The sequence below is a fragment of the Emys orbicularis genome, chromosome 4 (genome assembly GCF_028017835.1).
Source record: "Emys orbicularis isolate rEmyOrb1 chromosome 4, rEmyOrb1.hap1, whole genome shotgun sequence".
Classification (NCBI taxonomy): Eukaryota; Metazoa; Chordata; order Testudines; family Emydidae; genus Emys; species Emys orbicularis.
The window spans coordinates 95,461,886-95,488,409 of NC_088686.1; the positions used below are offsets into that span (position 1 = coordinate 95,461,886).

The following is a 26,524-nucleotide window of genomic DNA, read 5'->3' on the forward strand; positions in this document are numbered from 1 at the left end:
CAGATATTGTGGAGCACACAACAAGCAGCAATTACAATTGGAATACTGGTTGTGCTGAGATCTAACCAAGTCAGTAAACTGCGCCAGTGCGCTTTCAAATGTCCAAAAGCACATTCTACCACCATTCTGCACTTGCTCAGCCTATAGTTGAACTGCTCCTTACTATTGTCCAGGGTGCCTATGTACGGCTTCATGAGCCATGGCATTAAGGGGTAGGCTGGGTCCCCGCGGATAACTATAGGCATTTCAACATCCCCAACAGTAATTTTCTGATCTGGGAAGTAAGTCCCTTCCTGCAGCTGTTCAAACAGACCAGAGTTCCTGAAGATGCGAGCGTCATGCACCTTTCCCGGCCATCCCACGTTGATGTCAGTGAAACGTCCCTTGTGATCCACCAGTGCTTGCAGCACCATGGAAAAATACCCCTTGCAGTTTACATGCTGGCCACCCTGGTGTGCCGGGGCCAAGATAGACGGAACGCATATCCCTATCGCCCCGCCGCAGTTACGGAACCCCAGCACATTAAAGCCATCCACAGTGGTCTGCACATTTCCCAGAGTCACTACCCTTGATAGCAGCTGGTCAATGATTGCATTGGCTACTTGCAGCACAGCAGCCCCCACAGTAGATTTGCCCACTCCAAACTGATTCCTTACTGACTGGTAGCTGTCAGGTGTTGCAAGCTTCCACAGAGCTATGGCCACTCGCTTCTCAACTGTGACGGCTGCTCTCATTTTGGTGTCTTTGTGCTTCAGGGCAGGGGACAGCAAGTCACAAAGTTCCATGAAAGTGGCCTACGCATACGAAAGTTTCGCAGCCACTAGGAATCATCCCAGACCTTCAACACTATGCAGTCCCACCAGTCCGTGCTTGTTTCCTGGGCCCAGAATGGGCGTTCCATGGGATGAACCTGGCCCAACGCCACCATGATCTCCCAATCGCCACATGCCGTGCTTCTAGGAATGTCTGTGTCCATGTCATCATCAGTATAGTAATCGTGCTGTCGTCACTTCCTCGCCCGGTTTTGCAGGTACTGCACATACTGCTGGATAATGCGTGAGGTATTTACAATGGTCAAAACTGCAGCGGAAATCTGAGTGGGCTCCATGCTTGCTGTGCTATGGTGCCTGCACGGGTAATCCTGGAAAAAGGGTGTGAAACGTAGGAGAGCAGTTCAGTTCAAGATGGCTTATAAAAGGCGGTAAATGGTTGTCTTCTGTAGCTTTCATGGAGGCAGGAAGCTCGCTAGAGCTGCAAGAGCGGGAGAGCAGAGTTTGCAGCGGAAGCTGTGCGGCTCAGTTCACGATGGCCGAAAAAAGGCGGGAAATGCTTAGATAAAAGAGTAGATAGAAAGACGAGAGTACATGCAAGGTGGGTTCATAGTACCAGGAGACAGGCGGTGCACCATACTGCACCATCTGCTGGCAGGATGGCGTCTGCCGTAGCTTTCACAGAGGGAGGAGTGAGTGACAACACACACCCAGAAACACCTGCGAGAATGTTTTTGCCCCATCATGCACTGGGAGCTTAACCCAGAATTCCAATGGGCGGCGGGGACTGCGGGAACTGTGGGATAGCTTCCCACAGTGCACCGCTCCGACATTCGATGCTAGCCTCGGTACTGTGGACGCACTCCGCCGAATTCACACGCTTTAGTGGGGACACACAAAACAGAATGTATAAAATCGCTTCTGAAAATTCTAATAGAATAAGTTTGAATTAATTTTGTACCGTAGACATACCCAAAGATGTTTAATAAGATCAGGAAAAGTATTTTCTTCTGGATACCAGTCTGTTTCAATTACAGTTTAAAAATGGCATCATAGAAACACAAGGTCCCAAATTCTGGGAACAATATCTCCCAACTTCATTTGGGAAGTAACAACTGAGACTACTAAACATAACTTGGTAACAGAAAACCTTACTTGCAGATCTAGTTTAAAAGCCCTAAAGATCTATAAATCTTACTTTTAAATGGAGATTTATTATTACGTATCTAGTATTTGGATATTATACAAAGTATAACAGCTGATAAGTTTTAAAAAAATATTTTCCTTGTTAAACAATGAGCTAACTGCTTTTGGAGAAATGACATATTTCAGCAACTATGCATAAACTTTTGCTGTGAGGGCTACCATTGCTAACCTGGGAGGATTCACAAGGATCTACCTAATTTGTTTAATCAGCTAAATGTGTGTAAGTGCACATTTTACAAAATACACAGAAAGACAAAATCTGCTCCTTGGAAGAAAGACTCCAGGTGTCAGGTTCTTATTAATGGATTGCTAAGCAAAGGTAGACGCCTCTGTGCAGCCCAGATAAGGCGCTTAAATCCAAGAGGAGCAGGGCTTAGCTCATACCCCTCTCCTCCGCATTTCCCATTGGCTATTTTAGGAGGCACCACACCTAGAGCACAGGCTTTTGAGGATCACATTCTTAGGCACCCCTCTCTCCCTATTCATTGTGCCAGGAGCCGAGACTTTTTGGATTGCAGTTTTGTTCCTGTGATTTTTCTAGGCACCCAAAAATTAGGTGCTGCGATGCTCAGCATTACAATACCTAAGTGTCACATTGTTGACTTGAACTGGGACCATGTGGATCATTGTTGCAGCCGGGGTCCTGTGGTGGCACCGAGTCTTGTATAGAGGGGGTCAAATGAGGTATCTAAGACAAGGTTATGGTTTGCTGGTTAAGATTATGCTGTCTGTATGTGTGTGTCAGTTTTGTGGTTGAGGTTGTGAATGTTGGCTCTGTACTGTCTGTATTTCAAACTTGTGCTGTGCTTCTAGGAGACATCCCAGACGGGTTGGTGTTAGCTCTGCCTGGCCTGCTTGATGGCCCATTGGGGACCATCAGCTATGCAATTGACCCATTTGGAGAGGGCAGGTGCACCTTGTAGCTCAGCGGGGTGTGCGGGAACTTGCCCATGTGACTCCAGACTCCATTTTGCTGTGGTTTTCCACAGTGAGAGCAGGGAGGTGTTCTTGCACCTGGAGGGGACTATGGGGGGCTGATGCCTCGTCTCCATCTGGTCTTCAATCCTGCTTCTTACCTCTGGAGGGACTTTGCTACAAATGGAAGCTCTACACAAAGGACTGAATGACCCATCCCAGCTGTGGATGTACTCCAGAGACTTGATTTGAACCTGCAGTTTATTCTATCACTGCTAAAAGCCTGAACCAAGAACTTTGCCGTTACTGAATGTAATTGATTCCATTTAACCAATTCTAGCTCTCATCTCTATCTTTTTCCTTTTATGAATAAACCTTTAGATTTTAGATTCTAAAGGATTGGCAACAGTGGGATTTGTGGGAAAGATCTGATTTGTATATTGACCTGGGTCTGGGGCTTGGTCCTTTGGGATCGAGAGAACCTTTTTTCTTTTACTGGGGTATTGGTTTTCATAACCATTTGTCCCCATAACGAGTGGCACTGGTGGGGATATTGGGAAACTGGAGTGTCTAAGGGAATTGCTTATGTGACTTGTGGTTAGCCAGTGGGGTGAGACCAAAGTCCTCTTTGTCTGGCTGGTTTGGTTTGCCTTAGAGGTGGGAAAACCCCAGCCTTGGGCTGTAACTGCCCTGTTTTAAGCAATTTGTCCTGAATTGGCACTCTCAGTTGGGTCCCGCCAGAACCAGCATCGTTACACTAAATCCCTTCATTAATCTCACTCTAAGCCTCTACTCTGAGAGGATATCATACTCTGGCATTTATACACTTAAAGGAAGCCTGCACAAATAGCAGCCCTCATATAAGTGGATATCTGCCAATCACTGGGCATTAGTAAAGCTGCAATAAGTTTTTTTTCCACCAAACTTGGATCAGAACATAAGACAATCAGTCCTAGCTCAGCTTTGACCTCAGTTTTTTGGAGGTTCAACTGAACATAGGTCTGTAAATAATTTGAATATTTTTATCACCTTGAAAGTCTCTGAATTATTCCAAGGGGAGCACAAAACCTAACTGACTTCAAGACTGAGTTTGATAAGTTTATGGAGGGGATAGTAGGATGAGACTGCCTATAATGGCATGTAGCCAATCTGCAACTGTTAGCAGCAAATATCTCCAATGGCTGAAGATGGGACACTAGATGGGGGAGGGCTCTAAGTTACTACAGAATATTCTTTTCCCGGCTGTCTGGTGGGTCTTGCCCACATCCTCAGGATCTAACTGATCACCATATTTAGGGTTGGGAAGGAATTTCCCCTGGCCCAGATTGGCAGAAACTCTGGGGGGTTTTCACCTTCCTCTGAAGCATGGGTCACTTGGAAATTAAACTAGAGTAAATAGTGGATTTTCTGTAACTTGAAGTCATGTTTGAGGACTTCAGTGACTCAGCCAGAGGTTAGGGATCTATTACAGGAGTGGGTGGGTAAGGTTCTGTGGCCTGCAATGTGTAGTGGGTCAGACTAGATAATTATGATGGTCCCTTCTGACCTTAAAGTCTATGAGTCTTGAAACTTCTTGATCCATTCAGCATAAGGCCAAGAGTCTACAGTTCTGGAGTTTTTGTTCACAAGTGGAAAAGGTTATTCCAGTGGAGCTAACCATTAAAATTCTTGCATTTGTTAGGGTACGTCTACACTTACCGGAGGGTCCGGCGGCAGGCAATCGATGTTCTGGGATCGATTTATCGCGTCTGGTTTAGACGCGATAAATCGATCCCGGAAGTGCTCGCCGTCGACGCCGGTACTCCAGCTCGGCAAGAGGAGTACGCAGCATCGACGGGGGAGCCTGCCTGCCGCGTCTGGACCCGCGGTAAGTTCGGACTAAGGTACTTCGAATTCAGCTACGTTATTAACATAGCTGAATTTGCGTACCTTAGTCCGAAGTGGGGGCTTAGTGGGGACCAGGCCTTAGTAAAGCTCTTCTGATCCCCTAGCAGCTAAAAAGTTATTACTAATACCAGAATATAATATTTTCTCAGTTGTTGAAAGTCAAGCTGTGGTTTCATTCTTGGATATAGTGATAAATATTGCAGTTAGCCACACAATGTGCCTGAGGAAGGATAAGCTCAGTGGTTTGAGCATTGGCCTGCTAAACCCAGGGTTGTGAGTTCAATCCTTGAGGAGGCCATTTAGGGAACTGGGGTAAAAATCTGTCTAGGGATTGGTCCTGCTTTGAGCAAGGGGTTGGACTAGATAACCTCCTGAGGTCCCTTCCAACCCTGATATTCTAGGATTCCACCAACTGCAGCTGAAGACTCTGGATCAGTTTGCCCTATCCAGCACATGCATCCATCTCTCCTCTCCTAATCCCACAATCCACTCTTGTCAATACTCATGTAATAAATTTACTGAAGAGGAGGACCATGGATTGTGCTCCACAGACCCACTATGTCATTTCCATATGTAACTTCTATTATTTTCAGCCCTATTGAATAAATACAATATCTAGATAATTTTGTGAAATGGTAAGTAATGATACAGTTCAGCAATAAAAGGGTTAATAATTGGTGTTCTTACCTGGAAAAGAATTCTGGACATTCACTGTATTCGAGGTATGAAGTATAGTTCTATAAGAATCAGAATATTGTTGTTTTCAGTATATCCCCAACATTTTCCAACTGTTTGGTTTTGTTTCTCTACCATTATTCAGAGCTATAGTTTCAAGCTCCCTCTCTGTAGGCTCAGAAAGACAGCATTGCAGAGTTTCATATTTGTAAGGGCTAGAAACTTTGGGCTGGATAGTCACCTCCACATTCAAAAGCAGAGGGGACCCATTTCCAGGGTATCTTCCTTATGGGGCCATGGAAGGAAAGAGAACTTTACTTGCATGTGTGGAATGGATGAAGCATCTGTGGCACAATCTCTTCAAACCTGATGGGGCATCACTGAGAAAGACAATGTTGAGCCAATAATACAACCTCAGGTAGCGTGGACCCTAGACAGTGACCCCCACCCATCAGTGGCTAGAGGCAGCATTCCTGGGCAGCCCCAGTAGAGTGCAGAAGGACAAAAGGCCTCCATATTGATGTAGTTGCCTCCAATAGTGCTCTCACGATCTGCAGGTTTAGAGAACTGAACCCAACGAATTCCAGGGGAAAGTAAATTCTGTCTTCCCCTGCCCAATAGGACAATTCTTAGGAAAAGCAGAGTCAGAACTCCATTTCCTCTCCCCACACAGGGTTTTTCCCCTGGAAAAGACATTCTGAACAGTATTTTTTTTTTTAAATAAGAAATTAAATTCTATAGAAACTAAGTAGCAACCAATGAGCTACAAAAAAGATCTCAGCAGGCCAAGCTATGGGTTAAGCCTGCTAAACCACAAGTACTATATTACAGTATTTAAATTTCAGCTGTTAAATCTCTTAACTCCATCTAGTTTTCTAATGTATAAAAGAAAGATTTTGTAACTTATCTCCATAGATTCAAAAATTGCTTTGGCACATGTCTCAGAAAAGTATCTTTTGTAACATTAAATACTTGGAGTTGATTTCAGAGACAATGGCACCTGCAGCTCCTACGGTCTTCAGTTTGGGTTGCAAGTGCTCAGCATCTCTGAAAATCAGGTCCCTGTTATATAAAGCCAACTAAAGCTCAGCTCATGTAAGGAAGATAATTGCTGTATTTGAAACTAAAGTTTTACTTGTTAACACAACAAGAAGCAAAATAATCTAAATACTTTACACTAGTGTTTAGGGTTTTAACTTTATATACACTAGCTTAAATCCCAACACATACTCCTTGTCTTTATATGTACATTTCACTATATACACATTTAAATAAACTTAAGTACTGAACATAAAAGAGAGATTAGGACAATCAAAGAATCATTAGAGAGATCACTGAAAGGCCTTTCAGTGAAACCCTGAGAGATAAAATATCAAGATCAGGCACTATAAAGAGCTGATTCTTTTTAAGTAGGATCCTTTCTGAGCCCATTTGTGTTCAAAGACTGAAAAAATGATATCCTTCAAATCAAACAATAATCAAGGACAAAAATGTAAGACACTAAGACAAACACACTTCAATATGGATTTCCCAGATATAGAACAGCAGCAAGCAACCCAAGTCAGTGTGCTAAAAAGCTGCAAAGGTCTCAGGGTTTGTCATTAGAGCAAGTGGATTTATACTGTGTGCATAAACTGCAAACCATTAGATAAATTGACTTTATTCTGCATTTGTGGACCTCAGCGATGCAAATTACACCCTGTTCATTCATCAATCTCAGCTGCAATTACTTCAAAGAAATGAAACAAATCAGCAGATGTCACTCAGCTTCCCTTATAAATGATACCTGACCTACCTCAGCAATATTTTGGGAAATGTTGTGTTTGTAGCAGCCTGATATTTAATTAATGTGGTACACTAGTATGTGTGTTGGACTGTTTTTCTTAACTGTAAAGTCATGTGGTCTTATTTACCATGACTTTACATGGAGAGTCACATGCCATAATATTAATATGTACGTTTTCTCTTTAATACCTGTTTCTAATCAATATAGTATAAACAAAATATACAGTGGGATAGGATACTATAGTTTCTATTGTCATTTATTTGAGATGACCTCCATAATTCACTGGTAGCTGTCATTTATTATTATGTTGCTGATCTATACTTATGGCAATAAAACTTGTATGGGAGCCCTGCATTAGCATAGTTTCTTGACAGCAAACACTGAAGGGCATTGTGTGTGGTATGGGTGTCTGCAATTCCTCCACCTCGCCCCCCCACCCCCACTTTTGAAGGAAACAATGTCTTGTAATTGTAATATTGTAATGGAGATTACTTGAGATCCTGCAGGGAAATCAAGACAATATGTAAATCCTTTCCTGCTGGAAATGCTACTTTCAATAGCCTCTACTGTATATTTACTTGGGCATTAGCATAAAACTGACAGTTAGTTTTTGCCATCACATTTAATTCATATGTAAATAGCAACCTATATCTTCTCCAGTGGGTGACCCATCTCACCCACTGTCTTCCAGGGTGGCTCCAGCAGTACAGGTGCTGTCATATGGAAGGACAAGGAAAACTCACTGTCTTTGGTCCCCTCTCTTTTCCTCTCTACCCTTGCCCCTGTGTGACTTTATGAACTCTCATGGTTTCTTACGACCTCTGTACTGATCACTCTCACATCTACCTCTCCCATTACGTCCAGGACCTCATTTCTTCCTGTCTCCTCATGGGTGACTCGCTGCTTCCTTAAACTAAACATGGCAAAAACTGAACTCCTAGCCTATGATCCTAACTCTCTAGCCTTCTCCCTTTCTTCATTAATACTGACCATTCTACTGTTTTTGTTTTGTTTTGGAATTGGTCACTCACAGACTTGGTTAATCTTTCACTCCTCCCTTCCTTTATCTGCTCATATACAGACGCTTGCCCAATCTTGTTGCTTCTGCCTTTAAAACATTTATAAAATCTGCACCTTTATGTTTCTCTCCACTATCAAAACTGGTTCAAGCCATAGTTCTATCCTGCCTGGACTATTATAAGCAAATTCTTGACTCTCCCTTAACCTCTGCCCAATAATAAGATTATTTAATCTATTTCTGCTGTTTTGACCATTCAACTCCCTCAAATTCATTTCCTCTAAAGTTTAAATTCCTTATCTTCATTTTTAAGGCTCTGCACCACCAACTTGTCAAGTCTCTACTCCTCATTTCATGGCCTGTGCTCTTCTCACCTTGTTTTTCATACTCTCCTCCTTCTCTTGCCTTTTACATGCTATTCCCTACATGTGAAACACCACTCTTATCAGTTCACCGTCCATCCTCAAACTGCACCATCAAATCTCTCCTGAGAACCCCTCTTCTTTTGCCTTACTATACACAGTTGAATCCCGCATCTCTTCTTTCACTAACACCTTTCTCTGTCTATATTCCTGTTCTAGGTTTGTAGGCCCAATCCTGCAATGACATCCATGGGTGGATCTCTGCAGCTGAATGGACCTCCCAGTGAGGCTCTCCACTAGCTCAGGTATCCTAGATTTTACAATCTTTGTAGCAGGAATCTTGTTTTTATTTAATCTCCATAAAACTCCATGCAAAGTAATGGCATTTTATGTTTATTAAGAGATAATAACATGATGTGGTGACAAAAAATACTTGTGGGTGAGGGAACAGGATAGGGGCAAAAATATATTAATTTTATCTTGGGAGGAAAGGGATCAGATATTTTAACAGAATAAATATTATGATAAAAGAACAGAGGAGAAAAATGTGAGAATCAAGAATAACTTATCTAATTGTACTTAAGTTAAATGTATTTTGATTATTATTGTAACAGGTTTAGAAGTTGTCTACACCTTTAAAGCCAATGTAGTACAAAATATGTCAAGGTGTTTGATTTTGTTTCAATGGCTCCTCTCCTTCTCTGATTATTTTATATCTATGCTGTCTACTGGTATGTGAGGAACTGGTTCTTTTTATTATTCCTGCTGTTGAAGGAACAATACAAACAACTTCCAGGAAACAGAACTGTCTGCAACAGAGCTGTTCTCAAACTGGGATAGCAGGGACTGAGGGAAATTTTACAAAGCCTGAGTGAGATTGTAAATTATCAGCAGCAATACACTCACAACAAAGCCTTTCCTGAACAATGGGAGAAAACTGTGTATAACTGCTTTTAAACTAATTCCCAAAAAATAATCTCCCTACCTAGGGATGAGAATTAGGAAAAGTCTGCGGTGGTGGTAATAGCTGTGTTGGGGAAAAGGAAGTTCAGAGTCCTATCATTGCAACAAATCCTTGCTGCTTGGCACCTGCTTTTGAATGTAAACTTCGGAGTGGGACATCTCTCACCTGGTTTGAAGAATATAAGGTACAAATCACCACATTCCCCCGGAGGGAAAATTTGTCAAGGTGTGTGTGTGGGGGGGGAGCGGGGAGGGGGGCATCACGTATGGAGCTGTAGGCTTCACGGGGAAATGCAAGTAGGGAGTTGGGGGAATCATCCCTCCTTCTCCAGGACAGCGATCACTGCCCGCATATGGGGGAGAATAACAACTACCTCACCCGCGAATTTGAGAAACTGTAGGCAACGATCCGCTGGGACTGGAGAAGGCGGCTCTCTCCCCGCCGCCGCCCCCCAGTGCGAACGGCAAAGGAGAACATGCCTCCTCCTATATAACATGAGTGGCCACAGCAAGCTGGCTGGAGGGCACGGGGTGGGCGTGGCAAAGCGCAGGCACTTTACCTGCCACAGCAACGGACCGAGAAGGAAAATTATGTTTCAGCCCTTAATGAAGCTCAATCTTCCCCCAAGTGGGCCCCGCCACCGAGGGACACCCACCTCCGCACACTATTCTGCCTGAGACTCGAGAATCCCCGGGATTAAGCACTCCTCTCCCTCTCCCACACAAAGGGACTCCGGATTATAGTCCCCCCAAACACCGGATTAAATACCTCCCTCGCATTCATGGTCTGGATTAAAGCCCCCCTCTGGGGCTGGTTACCACCCCCCCAATCCGGATTACATCTCACCATATTTTCGACTCACCCCTATAGGTAGGCTGCGGCCCCCTTTCAACCGGGATTAAAGCCACCCCGTTTCTCCGAGGCTAGATTACAGACACGCCCTGCCCCGACCCATCCTGCGCTGCCCTGTGCTGTCTGCCCCGCCAGGCAATCCCCACCCCCCAGCCTCCCTTGCCCCCTGGCCGCGGGAGCCGAAGCCCATCAGTCCCAGTGAGCTGCGGAGGGGGAGGTGCATCCTGGGAAGGAGCAGCCCGACATGGGTCTCCGCCTGGGCGGCTCGCAGCCCTTGCCACCGCCTCCTCCGTGCGCTGCTCCCCTGAGCCGCCCGCCGGCCGCCGCCCGGAGCTGAGCCGGGGGGGAGGAGGCACTCGGCGGCCTGGCCCGGAGCGGCGGGGGGACGCGGCGCTGCCCGCCCCGCATGAGGGAAGGGGGGGCCGTTCCCACCCGCCCTGCTCGGTGCCCGTTGCTGCCGCCCCGCACACAGCGCCCGAGCGCAGCCCCCGCGCCCCGCTCGCTGCCCCGATGATGGACAGGAACTACCCGCCGACTCCCAGCTTCGCCGACCCGCTGGCTCCAGCCGCCGCCGCGCAGCCAGCCGCCACCGCCGCCTGGGCCTACGAGCGAGGCGCGGGCAGCCTCAAGCCCAGGTAAGGAGGGTCCGCCGGGGGGCTGCGCCAGGAAAGGCCGGGGACTGAGACGGGGCCTTCCCCTCATGGGGGCGTGGGGGTCACCGGCGCCCTCTCTGGGGGGCTCCTCCGCGCGGTGCGAGCCAAGCGGGGCGGAGAAGAACTTCTCGCGGGTGGGGAGGGCCTGAGGGGCGTCCCCCGGGGCTGGGCCCTCCAGGGAGCCGGGGCTGCAGGAGGGAGCCGCGGGGCACGGAGCCGGGCTCTGGGGCGCAGCTGGGGCCCGGCGGTAAGGAGCAAGGCCGCGGGGCAGTAACTGGGCCACGGCGCGCTGCTGGCGGGGGCGAGCTGGGGAGAACTGGATCCGGGCTGGCGTCCCAGCGGCCCGGCACACGCACGTTCGCAATGGCCAGGGCAGCTTTTCTTTCTCTTCCCCCAGCAGCAGTGGGCCCCGGGGGGTGGATGCAGGCTGGCAGGAGGCGCCTTTCCTCTAATCTGCGGTCCTAGGGCTGGAGTTTGTACCAGGTTCTGAACAGTCAATGGGGGAGGCTAATCTGAGTAGGGAAAGTTGCTGGCTTCCCCCTTCTCCAAAGGTCTGTGTTAAATCTGCAACTAGGGTTCAAGAGTTCATGTTTTCCTCCAGCGATTCCTAGGGAAGCCCAATATAGCGAACGTGTTTCTCGATCTGTACAAAAGAGTAACATTCTCCTAGTGCATTAAACTGCGAAACGGCAACATTAAAAGCGGCCCAGTGGAAGGCGTGGTCCAATTTGTTAACTGCATGGACTAATGAGAGATGCGGTGACAAGAACAATACTGTGTCTTGTAGGTGCAGCCTCTGAATTGCGAGGCTACAAATGCTTGGACATTGAGAGCTTCTGGTGACCTCATCCTAAACCACCATGGGGAAGCTCCCGTGTTTATGATCTCCCCCCAAACCTCTTCGCTATACTCGCAGCTTTGTTTCACCCTTTATTTTGGATTATAGCATCTTATTATTACTCTCCTGTTGTTCAGGGTCGCCTTTTCCTTATAAATCTCTATTTTCAGAAGTGCAGTGCTCCCTCTGTGCAGAAACTTGTCCAAGAGGATTCAGCCCCTTTTTTAAAAAGCTGGGAGAAAAAAATTAAAAGTAAAAATATTATTTACAAAAGATTTTATAGGGTCAGGTTTGCTTATATAGTGTATAACTCAGGTTAATTTTGTTAACTTAAAAAAATACAAATCCTAAAATTTTCCAAGTGATCAGTCTCTGTTTTGGCTTCTGCTTCTTATTATTTAATAATTATATTATCTGTCTATCTTAGGTATATGTACAGCTCCCAATTACTGTTGTATATAAGGCAAAATACAGTGTTAGTGTAAGCATAACATGAAAATGGAATCTCTTGTTGCTATGCTAATATTGGATCACTTAAACTTGAAATCCCCTTTTTCCTCTCCTCTCCCCCCTGCTGTAATGGGATGGGTTTTCCTGTATTGAGGAGTTTAGGGTTCACCTCACCCTTGTTAAGTGGTTTAAAATACAGCTTGCTCTGTCTACATCCCTTCTCCCTGCAAGAGTCTCATATTTAATGCATTCCATGTTTATATAGCAACTGTTCAATTATTCAGATTACATACAGTGACAATGAATATTGGAACCCACCAAAATGGAGGTTTAGCACTTTGCTGTTGCCATATGCAGTAGGTTTGAAAACAACAAATAATCTATAAGGATTTTTAATCTACACATTTTTTCTCATATAAAGACTGACACCATATTGTAACAACTCAGTGTAGCTGTAGGTCCCAGTCTAGACTCATTGGTTTGCAAATACAATTTTGTATTATAGATTATACAAACTCTAGATAAATAATACATATGTTAAAATAAGCATAAATATAAAAATATATATTTAACCAAGTTAAATTATTGTGAAAGGTATAAACAAATGAGGTATTTGTCAGTTGTTAATTATTATTTTTGTTTTAAGTGTTGTCCATAGTGTAATGATATTTTAGAGGCCTGAAACTAAAGCCTTTTTCTTTACTGAATATTTTAAACACTTACCGTTAAGAGAAAAACACAAACAAATGATTAAATAAACTTTGTAAGCACATTAAAAATAGGTCATATTGGCCAAACTTATTGACAGCACTTAAAACTAAAGTCGAACACTTATTCATGTTGCAAGTTCAACATAGGTAGGGACAGTGTAAGAATCCCCACAGTGCCTTGCTTGTGTGTCCCCACCATTTTTGAAGGCCTGCTTCTAGGGGTGAGCAAGAAGGTCAAAGATTGAAGTAGCAAGGAGACTGAACTGCTCTCTCACCCCATAGCCCTCAATTATCCACAGATCCTGATGTGTGATGGGCTTGCTAGAAATTCAAAATGAACTAAAAAGGAATCTTGATATTACATTGGATTCATCTAGCCAAAGCTTTTAATACCAATTCTCTTATGAATCAACATTTAATGTAAATTTTCAGAGGCAAACACTGAAATAAAACTATTTAAAGGACAGGTTTAAAGAAAGCCTAAGGCTACGTCTACATTGCACACCGCTTTTGGCAGCGTGTATGGTATGTGTAGCTACACATGTCAGTGAAAAGCACTGGCAGTGGGAGGCAGCAGGGAAAGGTTTCAGCAACTCACGGCTGCCAGAGACTTTCATTGCCATGAGGAAAGGCTCTGGTGGAAGAAGGTAGAGGGGAAAGGCTGATCCCCACTGCTGGAGCCTTTCCCTGCAACAGAGTGGCCAGAACCTCCCCCACTGCCAGTCTTTACCTGCAGCGGGGAAGGGATCCAGCAGCCGGGAGCCTTTGCTCACAGAAAAAGACTTCAGCAGTGATGTGGAAAAACTCCAGCAGCTGGGAAGTAGTGGGATACTACACAGTTAAAAACAGCAGTGTAGACAGGAAGGCATGGCTTGGGCAAGCAAAGAGCTGTGTAGGATATGTACTCGGGTACATACCCACAGCCTTCAGGAGTGTCTGTACTCCACTTACTAAGCTGTTCTACACTGCTACTTAAACCCGTGCTAGGGCGGCTAACAAATACCTACTCTACACGCTACTGAAAGAAATATGCAGTGTAGATGTAAAAGGGGAGTCATATACCTCGTTGTGCCCCACCAAGTCCTGAATTGCAGGGAGAACTTCTAAATGTGAGACGGTAATTCAGGTTATGTCTATATCAGGGGTAGACAACCTATGGCACATATGCCAAAGGTGGCACGCGAGCTGATTTTCAGTGGCACTCAGACTGCCCGGGTCCTGGCCACTGTTCCGGGGGCTCTGCATTTTAATTTAATTTTAAATGAAGCTTCTTAAACATTTTTAAAACCTTATTTACTTTACATACAACAATAATTTAGTTATATATTATAGACTTATAGAAAGAGACCTTTTAAAAACATTAAAATGTATTACTGGCATGCAAAACCTTAAATTAGAGTGAATAAATGAAGATTCGGCACACCACTTCTGAAAAGTTGCCAACCCCTGGTCTATACTGTGCACCTTCCAGCCACACAGCTGTGCTGCTATAGCAGTGCTGTTGTAAGTGTATGCAGTGTAGCTGCTCTTTCTGAGCTCTCTCCTGCCGACAAAATAAAACCACCCCCAATGAGAGCATCTCCCACTGACAAAGCGCTGTCTACACCGGTGCTTTTTGTGGGTAAAACTTTTGTTGGTCAGGGGGATGTTTTTTTTTCACAGCCGTGACCGACAAAAATTTTACTGTCAAAAGTGCAGTGTATACATAGCCTCAGTCTCCATGCTAGTTCAGTCCTTGACCTCTCTTTAGAGTACCTACAAAGATGCCAGTTTTAATAGTTTTTATTTCTGGTGTGGGCCTTTGTCCATAAGAATATGAACACTTCACATAGGCCACTGAACAGGTTCCTGAAACAAATGCTTCTAGAGGAGACAGGCTACATATCCTTTTACCAGTGCAAAAAGACATTCAATTCCTAAATGTTTTTGAGTCTTTTTTTTCTTCTTCCTTCCTGCTTCTTTGAAAAATTAATCCCTTTCTGTATTACAGGCCAGAGCAGCAGCCCTTTCGTTTTCTTTGTTTGTTTCTTCTGCCTTTTTTGCCTATCCTTTGTTTGTATTGGAGCATTCTGATGAAACTGGCAGGATGGGCTGTTAGGAAGGAGGGTGGATTTAGAAAGATCACTGCTCTCATTAGGTAAAGACACCTACAACTATTGAATTTTAAATGATGTCAAAGTTTGTACAAAGAATGTACAATTTTTCATCTACGTTCCTTTAGACTTCTCCTCTTCACATCTCCACATCTTCCATGGAATCTTCTGACTCCAGGTTTATTTGCTGTTTCAGTAGTCAGTGAGTGGAAAAGTATATCATTTCTTGTGTAATTTGTTACAGATACAATGCTGAGAAATTCAAAATAGCTGTGGGGTTTCCTTAGCTATCCTGAAAGGTTTCAAAGATATGGGACAGGCCATGAAAATCAGGTGTGTCCTCTGAACTTCAGGATCATGTGGCACCCTTGGCCCCTTCTCAGGCATTTGAGATTGTGTTGCCTAAAGTTTAATACTAGTTGTGGTTGGGAGTGTTCTTCCATTATAAATCATGTCCAGGTCTTCATGAACTTTCTAGTGGGGGGAAGATTAACTTTTGTGGCTGAATTTATGTTTGCGTGTGTGAATGTAGTGTTGACTTGATAATTCTGGAGATTGAGGGCTTCTGTTTATCTAGAGAACAGATACAGCATAGCTCACAGCAATGCAAGCTTCTCCATGCAGATTCACCAGTGTGGCTCATTCCTGATCTGAAAAGACCACTGCTAGGAATTGGAAGATAATTTGTTTTCTATATCCATCCAGTTATTGGACTCTCTGTTGAGACTGCCATGGGTACCATTTAGAAGTGGGGCTCTTTAGGTTTGTGGTCACTTGTCTACTGGCAACAGGAATAAAGATACTACCAAATTGACTTCTCATCAGGGGCAGTAGAACCATGAGGTTTTGGGGGCAAGCACCCCTGCAAAGGAAATATTGTGGAGGCTGATCTATATTTCTGCTTCAGTGCTTGTTGTTCATTGTAAGCTGTGCGCAAGGGGCAGGGGTAGTGAGAGCAGGACTCAGAAGTGCTGGAATGGCCACCTCAGTGCTTTAGATTGGTCTGGGGAGCAGGTAGGAACCACTCCCCATCCTATCCCTGATGTCTTGACATTGCCCCACTGCCCCTGACTCTCCCTGCTGAATGCACCCCTCTTCCTCCCAGTCAAAGTGAGCTTCTGAGGCTTCCTGCTTCTCATAGGCTTTCAGATAGCCATTATTTGTCAACCACTTTTAGTCCTTACTGAAACTAGTAACCTGGAAGTTACCAATCATCTGAGCCAGCCAGTCCCCCCCAGAGTGCTAGGGTTTTCCTCTGATCTTTTTTCATAAAACTCCCACTGTGATTTTTTTTTAAGAGATTCAAAATTTTATACCAGTTAAGGCAATTTTTTAAATTTTATTTTTGTACTCTTAAAATGTTAATTGTTTTTGTTTTAGACATCAGGTTTAAGACATATTAAATCCTAAATGAAGACTAGTGCTTCTGGCATATTTAAGGAATTTGTTTTAAATAGTAAAGTTATTTCTTTCTTAAAATGGGGTGCCATCATTTTTCTGTAGCTTTTGAGCAGTGCACAGCTTCCTGATAGAGCTATAGTGAAACAAACACAACTGATTTTATTTAAATGATTATATACCCAACTAAATGCTACATAGTCTTATATGAATGTCCTGGGATGTTTTTTCTTTTAAGGACCAGGAATTGCAAAAATCAAATGAACTCATCCTGTTAATGCCACATTAAGTTTTAGATCTAAGGAAAATTAAAAAAAAAAAAAATGGAGGGCGAGATCCTCCAACTGGATATGTGGGAGCAGACCCTTAAGAACATAACATAAGAACGTCCGTACCGGGTCAGACCAAAGGTCCATCTAGCCCAGTATCCTGTCTACTGACAGTGGCCAATGCCAGGTGCCCCAGAGGGAGTGGACCTAACAGGTAATGATCAAGTGATCTCTCTCCTGCCATCCATCTCCACCCTCTGACAAACAGAGGCTAGGACACCATTCCTTACCCATCCTGCTAATAGCCATTAATGAACTTAACCTCCATGAATTTATCCAGTTCTCTTTTAAACGCTGTTATAGTCCTAGCCTTCACAATCTCTTCGGTAAGGAGTTCCACAAGTTGACTGTGCACTGCGTGAAGAAGAACTTCCTTGTATTTGTTTTAAACCTGCTGCCTATTAATTTCATTTGGTGACCCCTAGTTCTTCTGCCGTCCTGGGGCTTCCCATTGACTTCCACACCAGTCATTACTCAGCCCTGTTGCATGTACATATGTAGGCAATAGCAGGTTTATTATATACATTTACTATAGGGAACAAGAATTGCCTTGTGGTCAGAAGTGAGGAATTTAAGTACTGGTTCTGCTCCTGGCTTTGCTCCTGATGTGTAGTAGGGTGTTGGCTGTCACTAAGGGCCAGGTTTTCAAAAAAGCTCAGCATGTTACATTCTGAGCTCTTTTGAAAATCTAGCCACGAGTATCACAATGGGAGCTGCTGCATAAAATACTGAAAATCTGACCCTTATTTAGGTGCCTATATAGGATCTAAGCCCTTGAAAATCTGATCCCGATTGTGGGTGCTGACCTCTTCTGAAAATCTAGCTTTTTGTGACTGTCTTGGTTTCCCCATGTAATACTTCACAGGGTGTTATGAGGGTTAAGTAATTGTAAAATGCTTTGAGATTCTGCTTTATGATTAAAGGAATTATTAAATGCAAAGTGTTGTTTATGCTCAAAGTGACTTAGTTACAGTTGATCCAGGAAACATAAATGTGAACATCCCGACCCTTCTGTGGTTAACATCTCTACTTCCAAGTTGCATTAACACAGTATTTCCATATAATTAGAATATAAAGTGTACATTAAGAAATAAAATGCAAAACTTTCCTATGGATTGGTATTTTGACATTAGTGTTCAGTTGCATCTGCTCAAGACAAGTTATGGCACCATGATACTATTTTTTTTTTTTTTTTTTTTAAGTATCTCATGCTGTCATTCTCTCTGGAGTGGTTCATGACTGAGTGCCTACCTCGGGGCAGACTGTCAGAAAACAAGGGCAGATATCCCACACTGGTGGTATGTTCTATAATTAGATTTCATCGAGCCAGTGACAAATGTGAACTTCTGGATCAATATACCAGTCTTGTCATGGAGTCACAGACAGTCGTCCCCTTAGACTCTCCAGTCTATCTTGCCACCCAGGCAAACTGAACTTTGTGATAAAAAGGTCACTTAAAAATCACACTACATCAGGTTTCACCGAGTCCCAAGAGACTAGTCATTTACCAGATCAATTAGTACTTCAGATCTTTCACCAAAGACAACACTAACAGCCAATTATATAGTAAACTAACTATAGGTTTATTAGCTAAGGGAAAAGAATGAGCGTTATTAAAAGGCTATGACAGGTAAAATACATGTACAAGTGAATCACAGTTTGTAACGCCAAATGGTGGCAGTTATGTAATAAACTGCCTGTTTCTCAAAAGTCTTTTCATGGTACCCAGATTGTCTCTGGGAAATCTCGACTTTGCATCTGGCACATGTCTCTGTAAGAGTCCAGATGCTTCAGATAGAGAGAATCTTTTCTTGAATCCATATTTATAGTATCTCACTCAGTAAGCAAGCTTACAGTGTCTCTACCCACCTGGGCTTGTCCTTTGATGATGGTGTGTGAGGAATGTATTTTGACCTCCGACCATTATACATAATGGCCATTTGCTTTGAAATTAGCATTTTCTGTTAAGTGTCTTTAGGTCCTTCATAAGCATTTCACAAGATTTCTTTGATGGGTTATTTAGTTACAGGGTAATGTTTGCTGTTACATTATGACAGGAACAGATAAGTGAAAACAATACAAGTATCATTCCACTAGTTTTCATGAAGTTTAAACATCTGAACGCACTTTGATCTATACTAACACACAAGCGAATTGGCCTGGGCTTGTGACCTGAGCTGGCACCTGGTTTGCCAGCGTCACAATCTCAATTGCTGAAATTCATTTTATTTTTAATAAAATGCTAATGGGATTAATCCAATTCATGAGCTAATGGTATGCTTTTAAAATATAATTTTAAATAAAATTTTACTGATATATTTCACTAATATAATTTTATGCAAGCATATGCACGCCAGCCATAGTAAAATAGGTCTCAACCATTATGCTATATTCCATAGAGCACAATTCCAAATATCGCAAAGTATACTTTTAACAATGAACATATTAGTAATAAATTTTGGGGAAACTGGTCTTTTTACCCTCCCTTGTGCAGCACTTGGAGATATATGAGTAAAAAGTTCTGTATAAGGGCTAAGTATTTATTAATGACATCATAGTTGTTATCCTTGTGGGGGAGTGGGAAGAAGAGCTAATTGATGGAGAAAGGGCAGAAGATAATAAAATGACATGGTAATAAAATAGGGCTGTCAATTAATCGCAGGTAACTCATGCAATTTACTACAGAAAAATTAATCGCAATAAAAAAATTAATTGCGATTAATTGCACTTATAAATAGAATACCAACTGAAATTTATTAAATATTTTTGGATGTTTTTCTACATTTTCAATATTGATTTCAATTACAACACAATACAAAGTGCACAGTGCTCACTTTATATTATTTTTGATTACAGATATATACACTGTAAAAATGATAAAAGAAATAGTATTTTTCAATTCACCTCATACAAGTACTGAAGTACAATCTCTTTATCATGAAAGTGTAACTTACAAATGCAGATTTTTTTTGGGGGGGGGGTTACATAACTGCACTCAAAACCAAAACTGTGTAAAACTTTAGAGCCTACGAGTCCACTCAGTCCAACGTCTTATTCTGCCAATTGCTAAGACAAACAGGTTTGCTTACATTGACGGGAGATACTGTTGCCTGCTTCTTATTTACAATGTCACCTAAAAGTGAGAACAGGCGTTCGCATGGCACTTTTGTAACCAGTGTTGCAAGGTATTTACGTGCCAGATATTTAAACATTTGTATGCCCCTTCCATGCTTCGGCCACCATTCCAGAGGACATGCTTCAATGCTGATGATGCTCCTTAAAAAAAATATGTCAATTAAATTTGTGACTGTACTCCTTGTGGGGAGAATTGTATGTTTTCTGCTCTGTTTTACCCGCATTCTGCATATATTTCATGTTATAGCAGTCTCGGATGATGACCCAGCATCGAGAACACGTTTGTTTTAAGAACACGTTAGCAGATTTGACAAAACGCAAAGAAAGTGCTGATGTGAGATTTCTAAAGATAGCTACAGCACTCGACCCCAGGTTTAAGAATCTGAAGTACTGTCAAAAATCTGAGAGGGGTGAGGTGTGGAGCAAGCTTTCAGAAGTCTTAAAAAAGCAACACTCCTATGTGGAAACTGCAGAACCCAAACCACCAAAAAAGAAACTGAACCTTCTGCTGGTGGCATCTGACTCAGATGATGAAAATAAACATGCATCGGTCCGCGCTGATTTGGATAGTTGTCAAGCAGAACCCATCATCAGCATGAAGGGACATATGAATCTTTAGTGCATCTGGAATGTAAATATCTTGCAATGCCGGATACAACAGTGCCATGTGAACGCCTGTTCTCACTTTGCAGGAGATAATGCTGCCTGCTTCTTGTTTACAATGTCACCTGAAATTGTAACCAACCTTGTTTGTCTGAGTGATTGGCTCACCAAGAAGTAGGACTGAACGGACTTGTAGGGTCTAAAATTTTACATTGTTTTATTTTTGAATGCAGTTTTTTTTTACATAATTCTACATTTATAAGTTCAACTTTCTTGACAAAGAGATTGTATTACGGTACTTATATGAGGTGAATTGAAAAATACAAATTTTTTGTTTTTTACAGTGCAAATATTTATAATCAAAAATAAATATAAAGTGATCACTGTACACTTTGTATTCTGTGTTGTAATTGAAATTAATATTTTTAAAAATATAGTAAATACCCAAAAATATTTTAAAATAAATGGTATTGTTGTTTAACAGTGCAATTAATCGCGATTATCTTTTTTAAACACTTGACAGCCCTATAATAAAATAAAAAAGTTGACCCCTCATGAGGAAAGAGCCCCAGAAAATCAAAACAATACAAGAAAAGTGGGAATTCTTTATTAGTGTGGTTTACTCCACATATAATTTATCCATGGCTTTCCCCAAGATTTTAGGGAAGGGCAACAGGCCAGTCATCAAGAGAACTGTGTGAGCCCCAAACATGAAATTTGAAAATGAAATTGCTTAAATTTTGTGTTATTTTAATCTAAATTAAAGTTTATAAGAGCATGTATTTGGACAAAGGATGTGTGATTTTTATTGCAACACACCTATATCAGAATCCAGACCCTCGTGTTAGGTGCTGCACAAACATAGAAATGGTCCCTGCCACAAGAAACTTGCACTCTAATAAAATAGTAAACTATGTACTTATTAACCATCTTCCTCTGGTGGTGTACCTAATACCAATGACAATCAACTGATTTGTTTTTTCCTATATTACGAACAGTACAAATAGTGACATCTGTGCCACTGCAGAATCGAGTGCTAGTGTTCTTGATGGTTATTAATTGTTTAGAAGTATTGCTAAATACCCTTACTTTAAGAATAATTTGGGGAAAACAGGTCAGAGACAGTCTTTTTCCTTCTGAGAGATTGTGTTGTCCTTGTGAATGCAGACAGTTCAGTCTGAATCTGCCTGATTTTATTTGGAAAGTAATACAGAATTTCCTTACAATTGAAGACACTTGAATCAGCCACTGAGTAAATGCAATGTAGATGAACCAAACTATTTTCCACTCAAAACAGATCCACTGATTGAAACTTTGCAGATATTATCATGGAGGCAAAAGCCCTCTATTTTGACTTCTGTACAGCCACATCATTGGACTTCAAAAATCTTTGCAGTTGGTCAGTCAGATTCAAATTGCAGCTTCTGCTACTGGTGCTCAAGCTTTCTTTCTTCCTGCCTGAGTTTGCATAGTTCATTCATAAACCAGAGTGATTTGGAAAGACAGACTTTGGGAGGAAGGTGACTTGGGGCTATTCTATGGATATTTGAGGCCAAAAAATCATCATAAACTCTTACCAAACAATGGAATGTTCTGTCACAAGCACAATATTCTTCCTCAAACTTCCCTAGAAATGCTCTGGTACCATCAACCTTAGAAGGCCTGGTCAGATGATCAAAACAAATCCTTGACCCTGACAGGAGAGGTGTGCCACAACCTTAAATTACATGAGTGAATAGCCTGATGATGACTTGGGGGAAACTTCCAAATATTAAACCTCCAATCCTATCCCAAACATCAGATCCCGAGCATGGCCAGCTGTATGACCTGAACCAACATATTGGGCTCTGATTTTATAAATTTTCTTGGGAGATTTCTCAAGCTTAAGTGCTTCAGGAAGTCATGTCTGTGATTCATTATATGACATTTTTCTCCTTTGAGAACTAATGTCCCAATGTGGATCAGATTGAATATGCAACTTTCTAAACTAAATTAGCAGTAAACAGGAATTGCCATGATCTCATCAATTTCACAGCCGCCCAATGGGGTTTTGAACAGCAGTAATTAACTGGCTGGAGTCTTATTTCACTGTGTTGCAATACTAGAATACTAGTTTTGGGGGGATGGGGAAGGAAGAGAGCAGTCAATGGGGCTCTCAAGGTTCCAGATGGCCGCAGAGTAAGATATGTGATACTCTAGTCAGTGTCACAACTAATATTCAGAATGGTTATTGGTAGCTGTGAAACTAGTCAGATCTTGCCATCACCTGCCACCTAGGAAAGCTGTGAACGGCAGCAGAGGTACCAATATGATCTGAGGGGGAAGTTGCAAAAATGGGAAGAGGTGAAAGGAAGTTACTTTGAAGCTTTCTGTTCTTTTTCAGCAGCGAGGATGGGAGGGGAAAGAGACTGGAAGTTCTCCCTTTGCAGTGGTTGGTGATGGTGTGGAAGAGGGAGATACACTGTAACTTAACTATTTTTTAAATAAACGGTGACCTTTAAAGGAGAACTACAAAATAAAAGCAAACTAGATTTGTGCCCTTGTTTGTTCATTAATGATGTATAAACAGAGCCTGACAATCACCTTCTTCCCAACATCCCAGCCAAATAAAATAATGCTTATTTTTTAACTTGAAAATATCAGGAGTGTAAAGTCTTCTTTTGCCTGTTTTTGTTTGTTTACCTTGAAGATTGTAACTTTGGGAGATTTCTCAGCCCTAAGTGAAGGGGTCTGGGTGTTTGTTAAATAGGATTTAATGAAATCAGAATTTTAATCTTGGATAAAAATGACTACTTCTCTTTCAATTAATAAATTTTCAGTGTTTCTCTGATGTTATAATCCCACCACTTTTCCAGTTGCTTCCTGGGTAGATAGTCCTGAATTTTAGAGCTGATTGAAAAACAGCTACAAAAATTGTGGAAAATGTGTCCCGTTTTTTCTATTGAAATTTGGAAAATTTTGACCAGCTTTACTGAAGTTTGAATGTGTGTGTTTAACAACAACAAAAAATAATTCAGACTGTTTTTATACACCAAAAAGAAGCCAATAAGGTCAAAAGTTCAAACTCACCTTTCGAGATCACTAATATTGAAGTTTAAAATTAGTCATGTAGATATAAATTATTTTCAAATATATAGTTCAAAATGTATTTGAACTAATTTCACAAAAATGGCATTGTAATTGTCTTTGCTATTAAGAACTCTGTAGGTGGTTTTTTATCTTAAGCAGACAAGCCAGCACTTGCATTCAAGTATTAAAATACTTAGTAGCTGTAAGAATACCTTGGCCTTCAGTTACCATGCACTTTTATTTTAAAGTCAAAGAATTCAGCCATAAGAAAAATAAAATAAAAGGAAGACTGTTTCCTTTTAGCTTTGAAAGTGTTGTTTTGCTTTTTAAAATACAAAATATATTCACTATAAAACAAAACAAACCCACATAAATTATGGAATTTGGCTCTGTATTCAGCCAATCCATGCATCCGTAGATAAGCTCTAGCACTAAACCTCTTTTTATTGGAGGTTCACATCTGAGTGATTGAGAGCTAGGAAATGGTGAAGATTTCACAAAAATGTCTTAAGTGGTGTTCCATCCAACTCACAGGCATCTCAAACATACTCTCCATAGTCGTGCAGGATAATTGAAAGTGGGGACTATTTGAGGTTATAACATTGCCTGGGCTAATAAATTCTAAAGTTGAAAGCAGAGGTGTATTAGCCTAGGAGACAATGATTCTAAGTTATGCTTTAATAGATCATTGAATGCATATCTAGCCAAATAAATTAATTAACTTATAACAGCAAGAAGACCAAAAAATGCCAACATGGCTCAAATAGTAAAGGAGATGGTGAGATACACAAAGACATCCTTTAAAAATCAGAAGTCAGATCCTACTGAGGAAAATAGGAAGGATCATAAACTCTGGCAAGTCAAGTGCAAACGTATAATTAGGCCTATGAAGATCAACTAGTAAGAGTCACAAAAACCAATAGCAATTTAAAAAAAAAAAAATTTAAAAGCAGAAAGCCTGCCAAACAATCAGTGGGGGCGCTAAACAATCAAACTGCTAAAGGAGCATTCAGACAAGGCCACTGTGGAGAAGCTAAATTAGTGATACTCAGACCTCAGTGGCTCAGGAGCCAAATTAGCAATCAAGGTTACCCAAAAGAACCACAGTAGTGTGAATTCATTATTTAATTTGCTATATCTATCTATCTCTATATAGAAATATATATATAAATTTTGCAGTCATTTTACTGTGAGAGTAATATATATAATTCTCACAACAAAATGACTGCAAAATTTTATATATATTTCTATATAGAGATAGATATAGTAAATTAAATAACGAATTCACACTACTGTGGTCATTTTGCTGTGAGACTTAGTTATATTTTTTCCTCACATCAGAATAACGCCCCAAGTATTCAACATTTGGTTAATAAGATAGCCAAAGCATCCTGATCGGTTAATAATTAAATCACAGTGTTTTAATATCATGTGCTGCAAAGAGCCACAGGAGACACATTAAACAGCAACTTATGGCTCCCGAGCCTCAATCTGAGTATCACTGAGCTAAATGAATTCTTTGCAATGGTTGTCACTGCAGAGAATATGGAGGAGATCCCTGCACTCAAATCATTCTTTTTAGGTGACAAATCGGAAGAACTGTCCTGGATTGCAGAATCAGTAGAGGAGGTTTTGGCACATTGATAAATTAAACAGTAATAAGTCACCAGGACCAGATGGTGTTCACCCAAGTTTTCTGAAGGAACTCAAATATGAAATTGCAGAACTACCATTGGTGGTATGTAATCCATTGCTTAAATCAGCCTCTATACCAGTTAGCTGGAGGGTAGCAAATGTAATGCCGATTTTTAAAAAAAGGTTCTAGAGGCAATCCTGGCAATTACAAGCTGGTAAGCCTAACTTCAGTACCGGGCAAATTGGTTGAAACTATAGTAAAGAACAAAATTATGGGACACATTGATGGACATGATATGTTGGGGAAGAGTCAACATGGCTTTTGTAAAGGGAAATCATGCCTCATCAATCTATTAGAATTCTTTGAGGGTGTCAGCAAGCACACGGATAAGAGTGATCCAGTGGATATAATGTACTTGGACTTTTGACAGGGTCCCTCATCAAAGGCTCTTAAGCAAAGTAAGCGGCCATGGGATAAGAGGGAAGGTCCTCTCATTGATCAGTAGCTGGCTAAAAGATAGGAAACAAAGGCGAGGACTAAATGGTCAGTTTTCACAGTGGAGAGAGGTAAATAGTGGGACCGCCAAGGATCTGTACTGGGACCAGTGCTGTTCAAAATATTCATAAATGCTCTGGAAAAAGTTTGTAGAGGACACAAAATTACACAAGATAGTTGAAGTCCAAAGCTGACTGTAAAGAGTTACAAAGGGAACTCAATAAAGGCAGTGACTGGCAACAAAATGGCAGATGAAATTCAGGGTTGAAAAGTGCAAAGAAATACACCTTGGAAAACATTCCAACTATACATACAAAATGATGGGGTTTAAATTAGCTGTTACCATTCAAGAAAAAGTTCTTGGAATCTTTGTGAATAGTTCTCTGAAAACATCTGCTCAATGTGCAGTAGCAGTCAAAAAAACAAAACAAAACCCCAAACCCAACAGAATGTTAGGGACCATTAGGAAAGGGCTAGATAAGACAGAAAATAACATAATGCCACTATATAAATCCATGGTAAACCCACACTTGAATACTGTGTGCAGTTGTGGTCACTCCATCTTTAAAAAAAAAAAATGGAAAAGGGGCAGAGAAGGGCAACAGAAATGATTAGGGTTATGGAACAGCTTCCATATGAGGAGAGATTAAGATGACTGGGACTGTTCAATTCAGAAGAGA

General features: G+C 41.7%; 1 protein-coding gene across 1 annotated transcript in view; it reads left to right on the forward strand.

Annotated features, from left to right (window-relative positions):
• The first annotated feature begins 10,945 nt into the window (after positions 1-10,945).
• QSER1 (glutamine and serine rich 1) overlaps positions 10,946-26,524 on the forward strand; it is an 87,906-nt gene continuing 72,327 nt past the window's right edge. Inside the window, exon 1 of the mRNA XM_065403330.1 lies at positions 10,946-11,070. Within this exon, the coding sequence (XP_065259402.1) occupies positions 10,946-11,070 (125 nt within the window). The remainder of the gene's footprint in view (positions 11,071-26,524) is intronic.